The sequence below is a fragment of the Mus caroli genome, chromosome 7, assembly GCF_900094665.2.
Source record: "Mus caroli chromosome 7, CAROLI_EIJ_v1.1, whole genome shotgun sequence".
Taxonomy (NCBI): Eukaryota; Metazoa; Chordata; class Mammalia; order Rodentia; family Muridae; genus Mus; species Mus caroli.
This window is the reverse complement of record NC_034576.1, coordinates 132,207,725-132,221,500: the sequence shown is the minus strand read 5'-3', so window position 1 is coordinate 132,221,500 and position 13,776 is coordinate 132,207,725. Positions and strand designations below refer to the sequence as shown.

Sequence of the window (13,776 nt, the reverse complement as noted above, 5' to 3'; positions counted from 1 at the left end):
AACCCATGTAATGTGGAAGGCGAGCACCATCTCTACATAGAGCCATGGCAAGCATTCCTCACATACAGTGCACATACAGTAATAAATAAAATAAAACTAAGGCAGCCAAGGGAGACACACCCAAGGATTGACCTGGCCTCCACACAAGAGGTGTGAACCTGCACACACGGGTGTGTGTGCACACAAACGAAGACAGAGGAAAAGAGAAGAAAGGGAAAAGCCATAGAGAACCCTAGGTCTAGTGGTGCATACCTGTCACCCAACACTGGAGAAGCCAAGGTAGGAGGATCATGAGTTCAAGCCCAGCTCAGGCCACAGAGCAAGACCCTGCATTTCCACAGTAAATAACTCAGGAAGCAGAGACAGACAGATCTCTGAGTTCAAGGCCAACCTAGTCTATATAACAAGTTTCAGAGCTAAGGCTATGAGGGGTGTGGGGGTAGAGGAAGGAGTGGGAGAGAGAGACAGAGAAAGACAGAAGACCTGGTTGGGGCAGACTGACTAAGCACTAATATCCTTGCCCTGGCACCAACAGTCCTTCTGAAAATACAGTGCTCCCTTGATCCCTGCTCTGCCTTCTCTGCTGATCATTTTCAGTTCCGACCGTCTTTTGTGACAATATGTAGAGGTTGGGAAAAGGTTAGGGGAAACAAAACAAAACTCAGAATCCAACTGGCTTGAGCCTGGCCAGTGCGAATACGTCCGCAGAGGCCTGACAGGGCAATGAACTCATTTTGCTAATTGTATAATGAGCATGAGGCCTTTAGCAGGTTATTGGGCCCTGAACATCAGTGGCTTTGATGGCTGCCTCTCCTAATAGCCATGCCTCACCAACTGGTTTAGTGTGTTCTTGTTAAGAGAAAAGTCAGGCGGGCTTAAAAAAGACTTCTCTCTTGTTTTTACTTGTCTTGCAAATCGCAGAATGTTCTTTCTCTATTCAGCCCATTGCAGTTGCTAAGAAACCGCCATTTTGGAAGAAGGGCAATTATATTTTGATTTCAATTTAAGGATAGAGCAGGCGAGGTTATCCTTCAATGAATGGGTTGTCCAAGAGGACACTGGCTGCTTCCAGGGCCTTCCTGGGAACTCAGCAAGGTTTCAGTCTCACTGCCAGAGAAAGTAGCTTTCAACTTTTGGGAGGGGGGTAAGGAGTGGTAAGTCCTGCTTAACTTTTGAGAAGAAAAACTCAGGAGACTGAGGCATCAGGCTGGAAACCAGGGCCCTTGACTTGATTCATTTATAGGTGCGATTCAAGAGTCCTGCTCTCTGATCCCTGAGATACCTGGTTACCCACATCTGTAGACCAGAGGCTGCTGCTCTGTTACAGCAAAAGTTGTAGGTCTATCTTATGCAAACACATCATTATGTCCAGAGGAGTCCTGACATGTTATAAAGTTCCAGTGGTCAATTAACAAAGACTTAGTCTCTATCACTCAGGTAGTCTCCCCTCCCCTCCCCCTCCCCCAGCTCCATAATAACCTTGGAACGAAGGGAGCTCTTGTCCTTTTCCCCTCTTTGGCTGGGTCTTGGCTCCCAGCTACAGTGCAAGGCTGGAGAGTCTATGTAGTCTCTCAGCAGTGGTGGAGTAGACACTTGAGGCAAGGGGGCCAGAGTGAGAGTGAGAAAGAGAGAGAGAGAGAGAGAGAGAGAGAGAGAGAGAGAGAGAGAGAGAGAGAGAGGCAGGAGGGCATGTATTTTTTTTTTTTTAAGCACTCCAGGCTGTATTTACTAAGCATTTATTCAAAGGAACCTCATTCCAGAGCTGCGGGCCAACTGTCCCATCGGCCATGGCCCCACCCTTTGGACTGCTTTTCCACAGTGTCTTAATTTGAAATTCACACAGGGGCCTCAAAAGGCTATTTGAAAGCCCCTCCCCCTTCCTTCCCCTGCCTTTTGGGTTCACGGATCAGCAGCCTCTAAGTCCAAATTGTAACCATTTTCAAACCGCAGTGCAGAAGCAGAGGTAAGCTGTCCGTGGGCTTAGCCCCTTCCTCGTATTTATTTCACTCATTTCCCTGGAAAAAGAAAAAAAATGTGTTTTCTATAATATCTGAGAGTTCACCATGCTATAAGAGGAGCTTGCCTCTCTGTAAATCCTGCCTGCTGGAGGAGATGGGATTTTTGTTGTCACGTAGAGGAGCTGAGCCAGCAGTGGGCTTCAGTCTCTCATCCAAAAATAATTCACAGGCCTAATCCCTTTACTTCAGTGTGCTGTGAGAAGCTGTGAGAAGCTTCAAACCTGTGAGCTTTGATGTGCCTGGGGCTAGATGAGGTTCAGGGGAGCTTTTTGGAGGACGTCATTCGGGGCCTCACCCTCTTCTCCAGTGCCCACTGGGAAGGCTGTACAGGGTGCCCTGTGCCAGCGTCTCCTCACCAGCATCTGATTTACTTACACCCCAGCTTTCCAGGAGTTTTCCATGCACTTCCACTAACTTCCTGGTGGCCGTTTTTTGTATCCGCGCCCCCCCCCCACCCCGACCCTGCCCCCCGTGACAAGGTCTCACTATGTAGCCCATGTTGACATTGAACCTCTGTCCCTCTTGTCTCGGGTTCTGAGTGCTGAGGTGCTGCAGTCATGGGTGCTGCACCCCAGCCGTGCTGTTGTTCAGGGTCTGTTGACACCAGATCGATGGCTGAGGACAAGATGGCAGATGCTGGCATCCTGGGGCCTTTTCCAAGACGTTTCAGGCCTCATTCTTCAACTTGTTGAAGGGCAGAGACTAAGGTTGCAAAGGAAATCAAAGCCTGATGTGGAGAAATGAAACATGAGGCCTACTGACTTTTTAAAAACATTTTAAATAACGTTCTCTGAGGTTTCATTTTATACTGAGCGCAGCTGTAAGAAGTTTGGGAAGACGGTGTAAGGTTTCTGTTACACAGCAACTGTACTTGCAGTTTTTCTGCCCAAAGTGAGAAAGAGCTGACAGGGGAGAGCGGGTAGTTTGGAGGTTATTTTGTATAAGGTGAGAAAATTTGAAAAGATGAATTCAAGACTGCGAGCTGTAACATAGTTCAGTATGCCATAATTTGCAAACGCAATGACACTGAACCATTGCAAAGGTCTCTTTTTTCCCTTTGGGTGAAAATAGTCCGGATAGCTTGGAATAACTTAATAACCGGAGCTCAGCAGCCCTTTGACCACAAGGAAAACAAGAGTGCAAGCTCTGGACCAGGCCCTGCCAGTGTTACCCCCGCAACAGATTCCCTGTCCAAGGCTGGTGCGGGAGATGCTGTGTTCTGAAAGCACTCCTTGTTCATGGGCAGTGTTATGACGTGTGTAGTGTTTGCATGTGAGATGGTTTATTAGAAACAAGTATGGCTAATAAAAAAAAGGCTTGCAATGAAATTCCATAGATCTGGCTCAGAACCTTAGAGATTTTGTAGTACTTCTGTTTCCAAGGACGGTTACACTGTCCATGCATGCCCACGCGCACACGTGCCCTTGCATGCATACATATGTAAAAGCATGTTTGTGAGTGCAAAATTGGAAAAACCAAAGCAGGGAATGAAGTGATAACTAAGATTCCTTCCCTGGGGCTGGAGAGAGAGCTTGGTGGCAAAAAGAGTGTTTTGTTCTTGCAGAGGACCCAAGTTCAGTTCCTAGAACTCATGGTGGGTTCTCAGAACTGCATGTAAAACTCCATTCTCAGGGGATCTAGTACCCTCCTCTGGCCTCCAAGAGCTGCATTCATATGCACACACATGAACAGACATGTGCAAACACCCAGGCGTGCACATGCACACGTGTGGAAGCTAGAGGCAGGTGTTCTTAGTCACTGTCAACTTTATTATTTCTTCTTTTAGGCTGGAACTCACAGATTTGTCTAGGCTGGCCTGTGAGTTCCAAGGACCTCCCTTCTCCACTTCTCCACTTCTCCAGTTTAGGTTTCAGTCATGTGCTGTCCCACCTTGCTTTTTAAATACATGGTCTAGAGAACTGAACTCAGGACTGCAAGCTTATGCAGAAGGTTCTAGATTAACAGAGCCATCCATCTGCTGAGCCCTGCACCTCCTTCTTTTATGAGAAGGAAATGACCTTCTTGGTATTTGACAGGTAGAAATGAGCATTTTGGTGAGTTTGTCTGGCAGTAACCAGCCCAGAGGTCAGCTTCTATCCTGCTGGTAGCTTTCCTGGTTTACATGCTTGGTAGAGACAGAGGAGACATGAATACAGGGACTTACTTTTATCCTTCCCATTTTAAAGGACCCAGCTGGGATTAAAGCAAATCTTGATCGTTCTCTGTGGTACCCAAGTCCCTAGGACCCATTCTAGAGGGTCATACTCATCATCCCAGAGAGTAGTGGGTTTCTTGTGATGTATGAAGAAATGAAGCTTTGAGATTTTTTTTTTCAGTAACTAAAATGACCAGTCCATCTTCTCTGTTCCACATGGTGATAAAGGAGGAGATGGATGACTCTATAAGGGGCTCTGAAATCTTTATCTTTATTGTGTGGCAATGTAGGTGTCTATGAAGTGATGGAAGATTCCAGAATGAAATGTGCTCCAACCTTTTTCTCTTTTTAAAAAAAGTTTCTTAAGGGCCAGTGATGATCTTATAGAGTAGAGTCAGTTTGTATACGGTCTGGCTCTGGTTCAGCAAATTTCACAGTATGATATTTTAATTGGGAAGGCCCCAATACAGAAAGGCGTAGAGACCTATCATTCTAATTTGCTGCTTTAAGGCCACTGTGCAGGACTCTCACCCAGAGGGCCATCCTTGAGATGGTGAGCTGGTTTGGTGGTAGTGGTGCTGGTGTGTAGGGTTCTTTTTATTTCTCTTAGCTATTTTTGTTGTTGTTGTTGTTGTTGTTGTAAGACAGTCTTACTACTATGTTAGCCTTGGCTAGAATTCACTGTTTAGACCAGGATGGCCTCAAACTCATAGAGAATCACTTGACTCTGCCTCCAAGTACTGAGATGAAAGATGCGTGCCATGGTGCTCTGCTCTGCCTGGATTGTATATGTTAAGCTAGGACAGTGTAACTCTCTGTTGGAGAAAGAAGAAAAGAGAAGGGTTTGGAGCCGGGCGTGGTGGCGCACGCCTTTAATCCCAGCACTTGGGAGGCAGAGGCAGGCGGATTTCTGAGTTCGAGGCCAGCCTGGTCTACAAAGTGAGTGCCAGGACAGCCAGGGCTACACAGAGAAACCCTGTCTCGAAAAANAAAANAAAANAAAANAAAANAAAAAAAAAAAAAAAGAGAAGGGTTTGGGTATATAAGCATGTATTTGGGAATGGGTTGGTAACCACGGTGCATGTGGCTATTGATAGAACTGCTGCGAAGAAGGTTCTAATAACTTTGTAATCACAGTGTTTTTGTATTCGAGATTAAACAGCAGCCCACTCCGTTAGGTAATTCTTTCATGCTCTCAATCATTCATTCATTTTACTGTTGTAAGAACAGTAACATGTGTTGTACCCCTAGTATAGCTTTCAGTGTAGAGACCCTTACCGTCCACCAGAGGTAGACCAGATCTCTAGGATGTATTTACCTTATGTAACTGCAAGTTTCTGTGCTGTGACTAGCCACTCCCTTTCTCCTCTTCTTCACTCCTGCCCAGCACAATTCTATTCTTCTGATATAGGAATTGAGAGTTTTAGACCCTTCCTTATATGTCCCACGACTGACATATTTTGTCTAGCATAATGTCCTCCAGGTCCACTCCCACTGTCAGTTGGCATCAAATTGCATGCTTTTCTTCTTTTTAAAGCTGGTTAGTTTTCCCATTGTATATAGAGACCAGAGTTTTTATTTCACTCATTCTTCTGTTGATGGGCATTGAGGGTGTTGATTAACTTAAAATTGTAGTTTTTGTGAAGAGCTCTGTGATAGCTGTATCTCAGATCTTCACTGAAGTGAGAGCTGCTGGATCAGATGAACTGCTTTGTTATTTTGGAAGGTGAACTCCAGCTTCCTGTCCTTACCCTAACAATTGTATTCCCACCAGCAGTGGAACAGGAGTTCACTCCTCAGGCCCTCAACCGCACTTGTCTTATTATCTCTTTAATGATAGTTTTGATTTGCATTTTCCTAACGATTACTGATGATACACATCTTTTCAGCTGCTTGTTAGCCATTTGTATGTCTTTGGAGAAACTCCTTAGCCCACTTCTAATTGGGCATTACCTAGTTCTTTAGGGACCTCATGTGTAGGTGCAAGCAGACCTTGACCTGGTCCCTCTATGGGTTTCTGCTGAGAACACCTCTCATCGGCAGTGGACCCTTCTGATCTAAAATAAGGAGAAATGTGCTTTATTGAGAATCTTCTCAGTGAGCTAGAAAGGAATGGCCAAGCATCCCTCCTGTGGGGCCTCCTTTGACACTATGAAACTTACCCTGGAAACAGGTATCTGTCCCTGTGTTTCTTGAGTGCCATATCAGAATACGCTAAGGAATATCTACTTCTATACATCTGGTGCCTGGCGCACAGTGACACTTGGTTCTTGTCAAATGGATCAATGAGTAAAGAAAGAACCACTGGATGGAGTCTGTGTCATGGTTAAAAAGCAGGATCCAGTAGGTTTGGTTTCAGCCCATTTGGAGCTTTGCTTTCCAATTTCCTTTTTAAAGCAGGGGACACAAGACTTCCCAGAGCGTCTTAGCAACTGACTGGAAGAGATCATGCATAGGAGAACCTCTCTTGATATGCAACACTACCTTAAGAGTTAGCTGTGTCACTTGCCTGTGTTCTCTACCACATGTTTAAAGTGAATCTGGGCATCATCTCAAGCCAAATAAGTGAATAAGTGGCCTTCTACCAGCCCCATCTGTCTCTCGGGTTGCAGCAATAAAGAATTTCCCCTTGTTTGTTAGGTAGTCTATAACTCGGAGTGTAATGTGTTCTTTTTCTGATTCTCTAAATAAGTTATCCTTTACAAGGGTTGTGCTTCAGTGATTCACTTTGAAGTCATTTGTGTTGTGCATGGGGCCCCTGTGTTATTCCAATGGAGTCAGCCAGCAGACAGAGGCCTTTTTGGCTTGAGTTCCCCCCCCCCCCAGCCTTCTGGACAACACAACTTATTTATTGCTCTCTCTCTCCCCCCTCCCATTGCCTCTCTCCTTCAGAGCGATCACCACACCGGCCCATCCTCCAAGCTGGACTGCCTGCAAATGCCTCCACGGTGGTCGGAGGGGACGTGGAGTTTGTCTGCAAGGTTTACAGCGATGCCCAGCCCCACATCCAGTGGATCAAGCACGTGGAAAAGAATGGCAGTAAATACGGGCCTGATGGGCTGCCCTACCTCAAGGTCCTGAAGGTGAGAACTTTCTGAATCCTCAGGAACCTGCAGTGATGTTGGAGATTTGGCCAGGGTCTTTGATTTCCTGTTGGATTTCAGAGATGGTTTTCTTTATGGACCAGCCAGTAGAGTATATTAAAGAATGAGTAGCCATTAGGCCTGTTAATAATGTTTCTGGAGGCTGTGGAGTAGGGGAGGTGCTGATACACTTGGAACCAGAGAATTCTATTTATTAGCCCCGAGGAGACGCTAAAGCTGGGGAGGGGTACTGCTCCCAAGGCGTTGTAGAGAGTCAACAGGATGGGGTAGATAGAAATAACTGGAACGCTCTAGACAGTGTACTAACGTTTTTCTGATGTTGTTTTATGATATTTAATGCTATGTGGATAATAACATTTGAATCAAATTTTAGTAGTTAGAAACAATTCAACTTTCTTTTTCAAAAAACTTCTCTTTCACCTTTTATGATGTATGTGTAGTCTAGAGAGTAAGTGGTGTGTGTGTGGGAGGGGTGTTTTTTGCATCTATAAAAAAATGAGCAAGTCGCGAATTTCCTTCCCTTTGTATTAAAAGAAATACTTTTTTTTTCATGTACTCTTTTTTATTTTTTTTGTGGCTCCAGCCTCTTTAGTTTTTGGGTCTAGCTTCCTCTTCAGCGTGCTGAGCTAAGTCTGTTTTGTCAATTCTAAGCCACTGTCTGCCTGTCTCCCGTGCTCACAGGGAGTATACAGCAGTCAGTCTTCCTGTTCAACTATAGGAGCAACAGGCGGCTCATGAAGAACTCTCAACCTATAGTCTTCTCTCTAGCCAGCCATACCCAGGATCCACAGTGCTGGAGAAAGACGGCCAGCCCGGAGAACTGCTCACCCGTCCCACTGACTGGTTGCCTCTTCTACCCTGCTCTCATCACTGCTGTTCTCCACCACTTGATTTACTTTGTTCTCCTCCCTCCCACAGCTCTTTAGATGTAATGAGTGGACATTGTTTTCTTGTGGTGTGTTGGTGGTGGGACCATAGGCAGCACCGAGTCCTTCCTGGTTGGCCGTTATATTGTTTTCCTATGTCTGTTCTAGCACTCGGGGATAAATAGCTCCAATGCAGAAGTGCTGGCTCTGTTCAATGTGACGGAGATGGATGCTGGGGAATATATATGTAAGGTCTCCAATTATATAGGGCAGGCCAACCAGTCTGCCTGGCTCACTGTCCTGCCCAAACAGCAAGGTAACAACGTTTTTTGTGTTTGTGGTTTTTTTTTGTTTTTTGTTTTTGTTTTTGTTTTTAAGAAAACTGGATATAGGAGTTTAAAAGACTCGGTGCTTTGGGAGGCAGCAGGCAGCTTCTAGAGTAACTCTCATGGCCTTGGTTTATTTATAATGATCTTTCTTTGGTGATGCAGCTGGCGTCATGCCAGTGGCCATGGAAAAATGCCCACAATGTTCAAAGTACTTGAAGATTATCCTCCACCCCTAACCCTGTTTTCAAGCTCTTTCTGGTCTGTCTTGATTGGACTGCACACTTCCCATGATCACTGTGTCTGAGTGCTCAGGGACCTTGCATTTGCATGCCTGTTGAGTCTGCACTATCTGATTATTAAGCAGGACTCACGTTTCTTTTTACGCTGGTTATGTAGAGAAGTGCTAGCATGATAGGATTCACCTATCATCAAAGTTTTGTTCTTTGGTTTGGTTCCACACCGGATCCTATCCAATATTGGAGATTGATTATCTTCCAGTGACTGTGACACTGGAGGATGGTGAAGGCAGATGGTGAAGTTTTCAGTTATTCTTCACACGCAGACATTCATATTAGAAAACAAAAAAACTATAAAAGTCCAGTTTTTCTGTTACCAGTATTATGGTTTCTGCCATGTTCTTTCAATGATACATAAAGCAAGATGATTTTAGCTTGAGTGAAGTTAACCAGAATCTGGTAACCAAGATGACATCCCACCCTGGTTCCCATGGTGCCCAAGGGATGTGTGAGATGTCCACCTAATCTGCCATGTTTTGTTCCATCATACAGAAGATGGAACCTCCCCTTTTCTCACAGTGGGGGAGTCTGCATCCAACAGGACCAGAACCCAGATTAGCCCTCTGGATATTGAACTTTTTGGAAACCCACCCCCAAATCCAAATGAAAATGAATTCAAAGAGAACGGACTCTGTGGGCCAATTTTTCCATGTGTTCAATTGCATGCATGTCTAGGTGGTGACGCCGGTGTGGTGACGGGCCTGCAGAGGTGAGCTGGCCGGTGTCTCTCCGTGTCTCTCGGTTGTGGGCTTTGTGGATGGGCTGCAGTTGGAATCTCCTGATGGCCAGCACGCCCTGGACCCGCTGGGACGAGGCCTCTTGGTTCCAAAGCTCCCTCCACACTCATTCCTATGTCTAGCCCTTCTCTTGCTTCGTTTGTTTTCTAGGCCGCCGGTGTTAACACCACGGACAAAGAGATTGAGGTTCTCTATATTCGGAATGTAACTTTTGAGGATGCTGGGGAATATACGTGCTTGGCGGGTAATTCTATCGGGATATCCTTTCACTCTGCATGGTTGACAGTTCTGCCAGGTACATACTGCTCTTTCTCTCTATGGGTTGGTTTCTTTTCTTGGTTGATTGCTATAAAATTAACACAGCTTCTGTTCTTAGAAATAGCCCCATTTATCCATTGCATAAAGATGCCCCCCCAAATGTTCCAAATGACCCCTCCCCCCGGAACAAGAAACCACCTTAGAAATTCATGCACGAAGAGATCCCATACTAGAATTGATGGTTAAATAAAATGCCACCTTTTAAACCCAAAGGGATCTTATAATCTTAGTGAATTGCTGAATTGTTGATTCAGTGGGCCCATCTCCCACCCCACCCCCCAAGAAGGAAGTTAAAATTACTTTGTGAAATTCAAAGTAATTTTTTCCCCATTGTAAATCCCACTTTGGTAAAAGCCCATATGTGGTTTGATGCCTCTCCATCCGACTTTCTTACATCTCATTTGAGCGCAGATATATTTGTATTGGGGTACCCAGGAAGCACCTCTAAAGGGAGGTGTGCAGAAGCAGTGTGTTACCTTGGGAATTGGGTGGCTTGCTGCATGCCTTGATAGAGTGGCCTCTCGTTGCTTTTCCTGCGAAAGCATGTGTGTGCTGTCTTGGGCTCGATGTTATTTCTGCCTCATTGAGAAATAAACATCAGCAAAGCCCATCACTGTCTAAGTCTTTAACCAATGCCTCTGTTCTAGTCCAACTTTCTTGGTACATGCTGCTCTCTCTCATGCATTGCCTAGCATTTCCTTTGGAAAACTGCATAGACTGGGTTGCAGCTCATGACGCTCTTCTGCTCCAGTTATGAGTGCCTTGTTTCTAGAGTACCATGCCTACTGCATGCTTGTTTTATAGCTCGTAAAAATAAATGGATCATTTCGTTTTTGTGCTGTGCTGCTGAGAGTTTTGACTATCTTTGCAAATATTTGTTTTTCTGATTAAAATGTATAAGCTTGAGAATAATACCCGTTGCATCCACCTTCCCCTTTGGTTATGTTATGAGTCTGCTCTGTGAGTAGTTGGTCTTGAAACAGAGATGCCTCTCCTGTTGAGCTTGCTTGTACTTACAATGCCACGCTCTCTTAAGTGCCTTCCTGGCACTTCTTAACCAATTTGCCTGACAGCACTACCCCTTAAGGAGATGCAGCTTGAGAATAATCATGTTTGGAAATACACTGCTTGTAGATTGACCAGTTGAGGAAGAACCAATATAGTTGACAGAAGAATATGCTAAATTAATCACAGTTCTGCTCACATGCAGTACCATCATATTTTTAAAGGTTCAGTAACAAGTTAGTATAACTGAATATACAAACATTCTATTGGTTCTTAAGTATTATATATATATATATATATATATGTGATATACATATATATACGTATCTACACACACACATATATATATATCATATATTATATATGTGACTATCTCAAGATTGATACATCTGTTTGTTTAACTGAATAAATATTCTGGACCATATGAAGGGACTTGCCAAAACATTTTGGGCCAGCCTACTAGTTGAGTGTGAGCCCTTTGGAGCTACCATCCTCTGGGGCCCTGTTGAACCTTCCCCTGGAGACACCTCCCTAGCTAGCAAGCATTGTCCCTGTCTCCTTAGAAGCAACAGTGGATGAGGTCCCTTTTAACAATTCTGTTTGGTTTATGTCGAGCCGCCATCATGACAGACAGTCCTCCTGTGGTGGGTGTACTGGGTGTCCTGCTTTGACCAGGGGCTTAGCAGAATGAGGCCTTCTAGTCCCCCATTACAGTCTGGTATCAGCTGCTCACTGGTGGCAGATGCCCACTGAGGGTGGAGAAGGCAGCTGCCTGGGCTGTAGTGATAAACTGAGGAACCCTTGGCTCTTTGTTAGCATTTGGAGAGGCCCAGGCAGGAGGCCCATGGCTGCTCTGCATCTGGGTATCTCTGTGCATTGACCTGTTGATAGGGAAGCCCTTGATGTCTTTGGTGTCATTCCTTGAAGTGTGCTTTGATACATCCCTCTGGTATCCTAACTCTGTGGCCTGCTTATTTGTCCCTCTCCCGCGGATCTGCACCCAGCACCTGTGAGAGAGAAGGAGATCACAGCTTCCCCAGATTACCTGGAGATAGCTATTTACTGCATAGGGGTCTTCTTAATCGCCTGCATGGTGGTGACAGTCATCTTTTGCCGAATGAAGACCACGACCAAGAAGCCAGACTTCAGCAGCCAGCCAGCTGTGCACAAGCTGACCAAGCGCATCCCCCTGCGGAGACAGGTAACAGAAAGTAGATAAAGAGTTTGAAGAAATTTACTCCCCTCCCCCACCCAGCCAGCTCTTGGATCTTCTTGCCTCTGATTTCCCCCCTAACTTCTGTGAGCTTCAGAACTGCAGGCAATTCTAATCTGCCACTGCGTGGAGGTTCAGTCAGCAGTTGGGACTGAAGAGCATTAAGTCACAATGCTGCTCTGGGCTTGGTAGGCTGGCTCTGGTTTTAAAGGTTTTAAAGGACAATAGTGTGAAGAGTGGAGCTGCACAGTGGCATGGGCAGAGGAGGCCATGCCCTCTGCGCCCCTCAAGCACATGGCTCCTTTGGGAGAATAAGCATTTGGTCTGGGGTCCATTGCTTCTGTATTGAGGCCGGATGTTCAGGTTCAGTTTTTACCCTTAATAGGAAAGAGAGTTTAGTTTTCTTTGATTTACTGTTTTAAGTAGAGATCAGAAACATAGAAGATGGAGGTACACCTGAACTAATGCTTGCATAAAAGTGGTCTGTGATGTCTTCTAAACTGGGTTTTGGCTGAATCTGTCTGGTTTTTGAAACGTTGTATGGGTGTAGTTTATCGTGACAGGTTTGGCTAGGGATTCAGTGATAGGATGATTTTGTGTGTGTGTGTGTGTGTGTGTGTGTGTGTGTGTGTATTTGGGTTATAAGTACATGTGTTCAGGTGCCTGTGGAGGCCAAAAGAGAGTGCCAGGTCCACTAGTGCTAGAGTTGTGAACTTTATTTATCAGCATAGGTGGTGGGAATTGAACTCTGGTCTTCTAGAAGCGCAGAAAGCACTCTTTAACCACTGAGCCAGTTTTCCAGCCCCCAGATACGATGATTGCTATGTCGAACAGGGAGAAAATTACCTTTAACCTTGAGCTTGATCTTTGATGGCTGGCTTTAGGGGAGGTAAGGCAATAGAACCTTCCCTGTGCCATAAAACAAAGCCCTTCAAAGGTGGATAAGGAAAAAATGCTTGACTTCTGTACTTGTTCATGGATTCCAAGAGTCAGGCATGTGTGGGTGTAAATCTTTACGATAAGATTTGGAACTTGATTCTGATAAGATTGTCACTATTTTTTTTTTTTTAATTAGCAATGGAAATGACCAACCTGGCCTGTGCAACGAGGTGCATCTTAGTGTTTGCTAAAACTGCATATTCATTAGTGTCAACCCTAGAAATTCTTATTTAGTAGTTCTTGAATGGATCTGTAAGAGTCTGCATTTTAAACACTTCCTCGGGTGATACTGTATAATACCTTAAGAATCTCTGGGTTCAACCCAACCCTGCCTTTCCTGGGGCCTTTCTGTGGACAAGGTGGGAACTAGCAGGCCAGTAGTGGCTTGGACACAGGGCCTTGGCTGTTCTCAACCTAGCTTCACACTACAGGCTGAGCAGGTCCTTGTCAACGTCCTTGAAGCCTCGTTTTCCAACAGGTGTTTCTTGCAGAGGTTTAAGATATAATTTGGAGCATATGTCAGATGCAGCCTTTGGCCAGCTGTTGAATGTGGAGTCAAAAAGGCTCAGTTGGGTTTCTTTTTTTAATCCTGAGAATGCTGTGCTACTTTGAGTGACACCACTGTCATCTGTGGGACCATAGAAGCTAGATGGTGCTGAAGTTAAGTTGGTTGCCTGAGTGAGTTGCTGGATGAGTCCTTAGTAAAACTCTTACCTGGCTAGATAGTGGTAAGGCTTCAGGCTGAATGGCCACTCCTTTGGCCACTCCTTTGGCTACTCCTTCACAGCCTCTCCTG

The 13,776-nt window shown here is 45.2% G+C and overlaps 1 protein-coding gene across 13 annotated transcripts in view; it reads left to right on the top strand.

Annotated features, from left to right (window-relative positions):
• Nucleotides 1–13,776, top strand: part of Fgfr2 (fibroblast growth factor receptor 2) — a 105,039-nt gene that overhangs the window by 58,502 nt on the left and 32,761 nt on the right. For 4 of the 13 annotated variants that reach the window (XM_021169076.2, XM_021169072.2, XM_021169066.2 and 1 more), the window contains 3 exons: nt 7,066–7,256; nt 8,312–8,459; nt 11,833–12,035. In XM_021169076.2, coding sequence (XP_021024735.1) covers nt 7,066–7,256; nt 8,312–8,459; nt 11,833–12,035 — 542 coding nt within the window. Of the gene's footprint in view, nt 1–7,065; nt 7,257–8,311; nt 8,460–9,655; nt 9,801–11,832; nt 12,036–13,776 lie in introns of all 13 variants that reach the window. The other 9 variants (XM_021169080.2, XM_029479323.1, XM_021169070.2 and 6 more) reach the window with 3 other exon arrangements.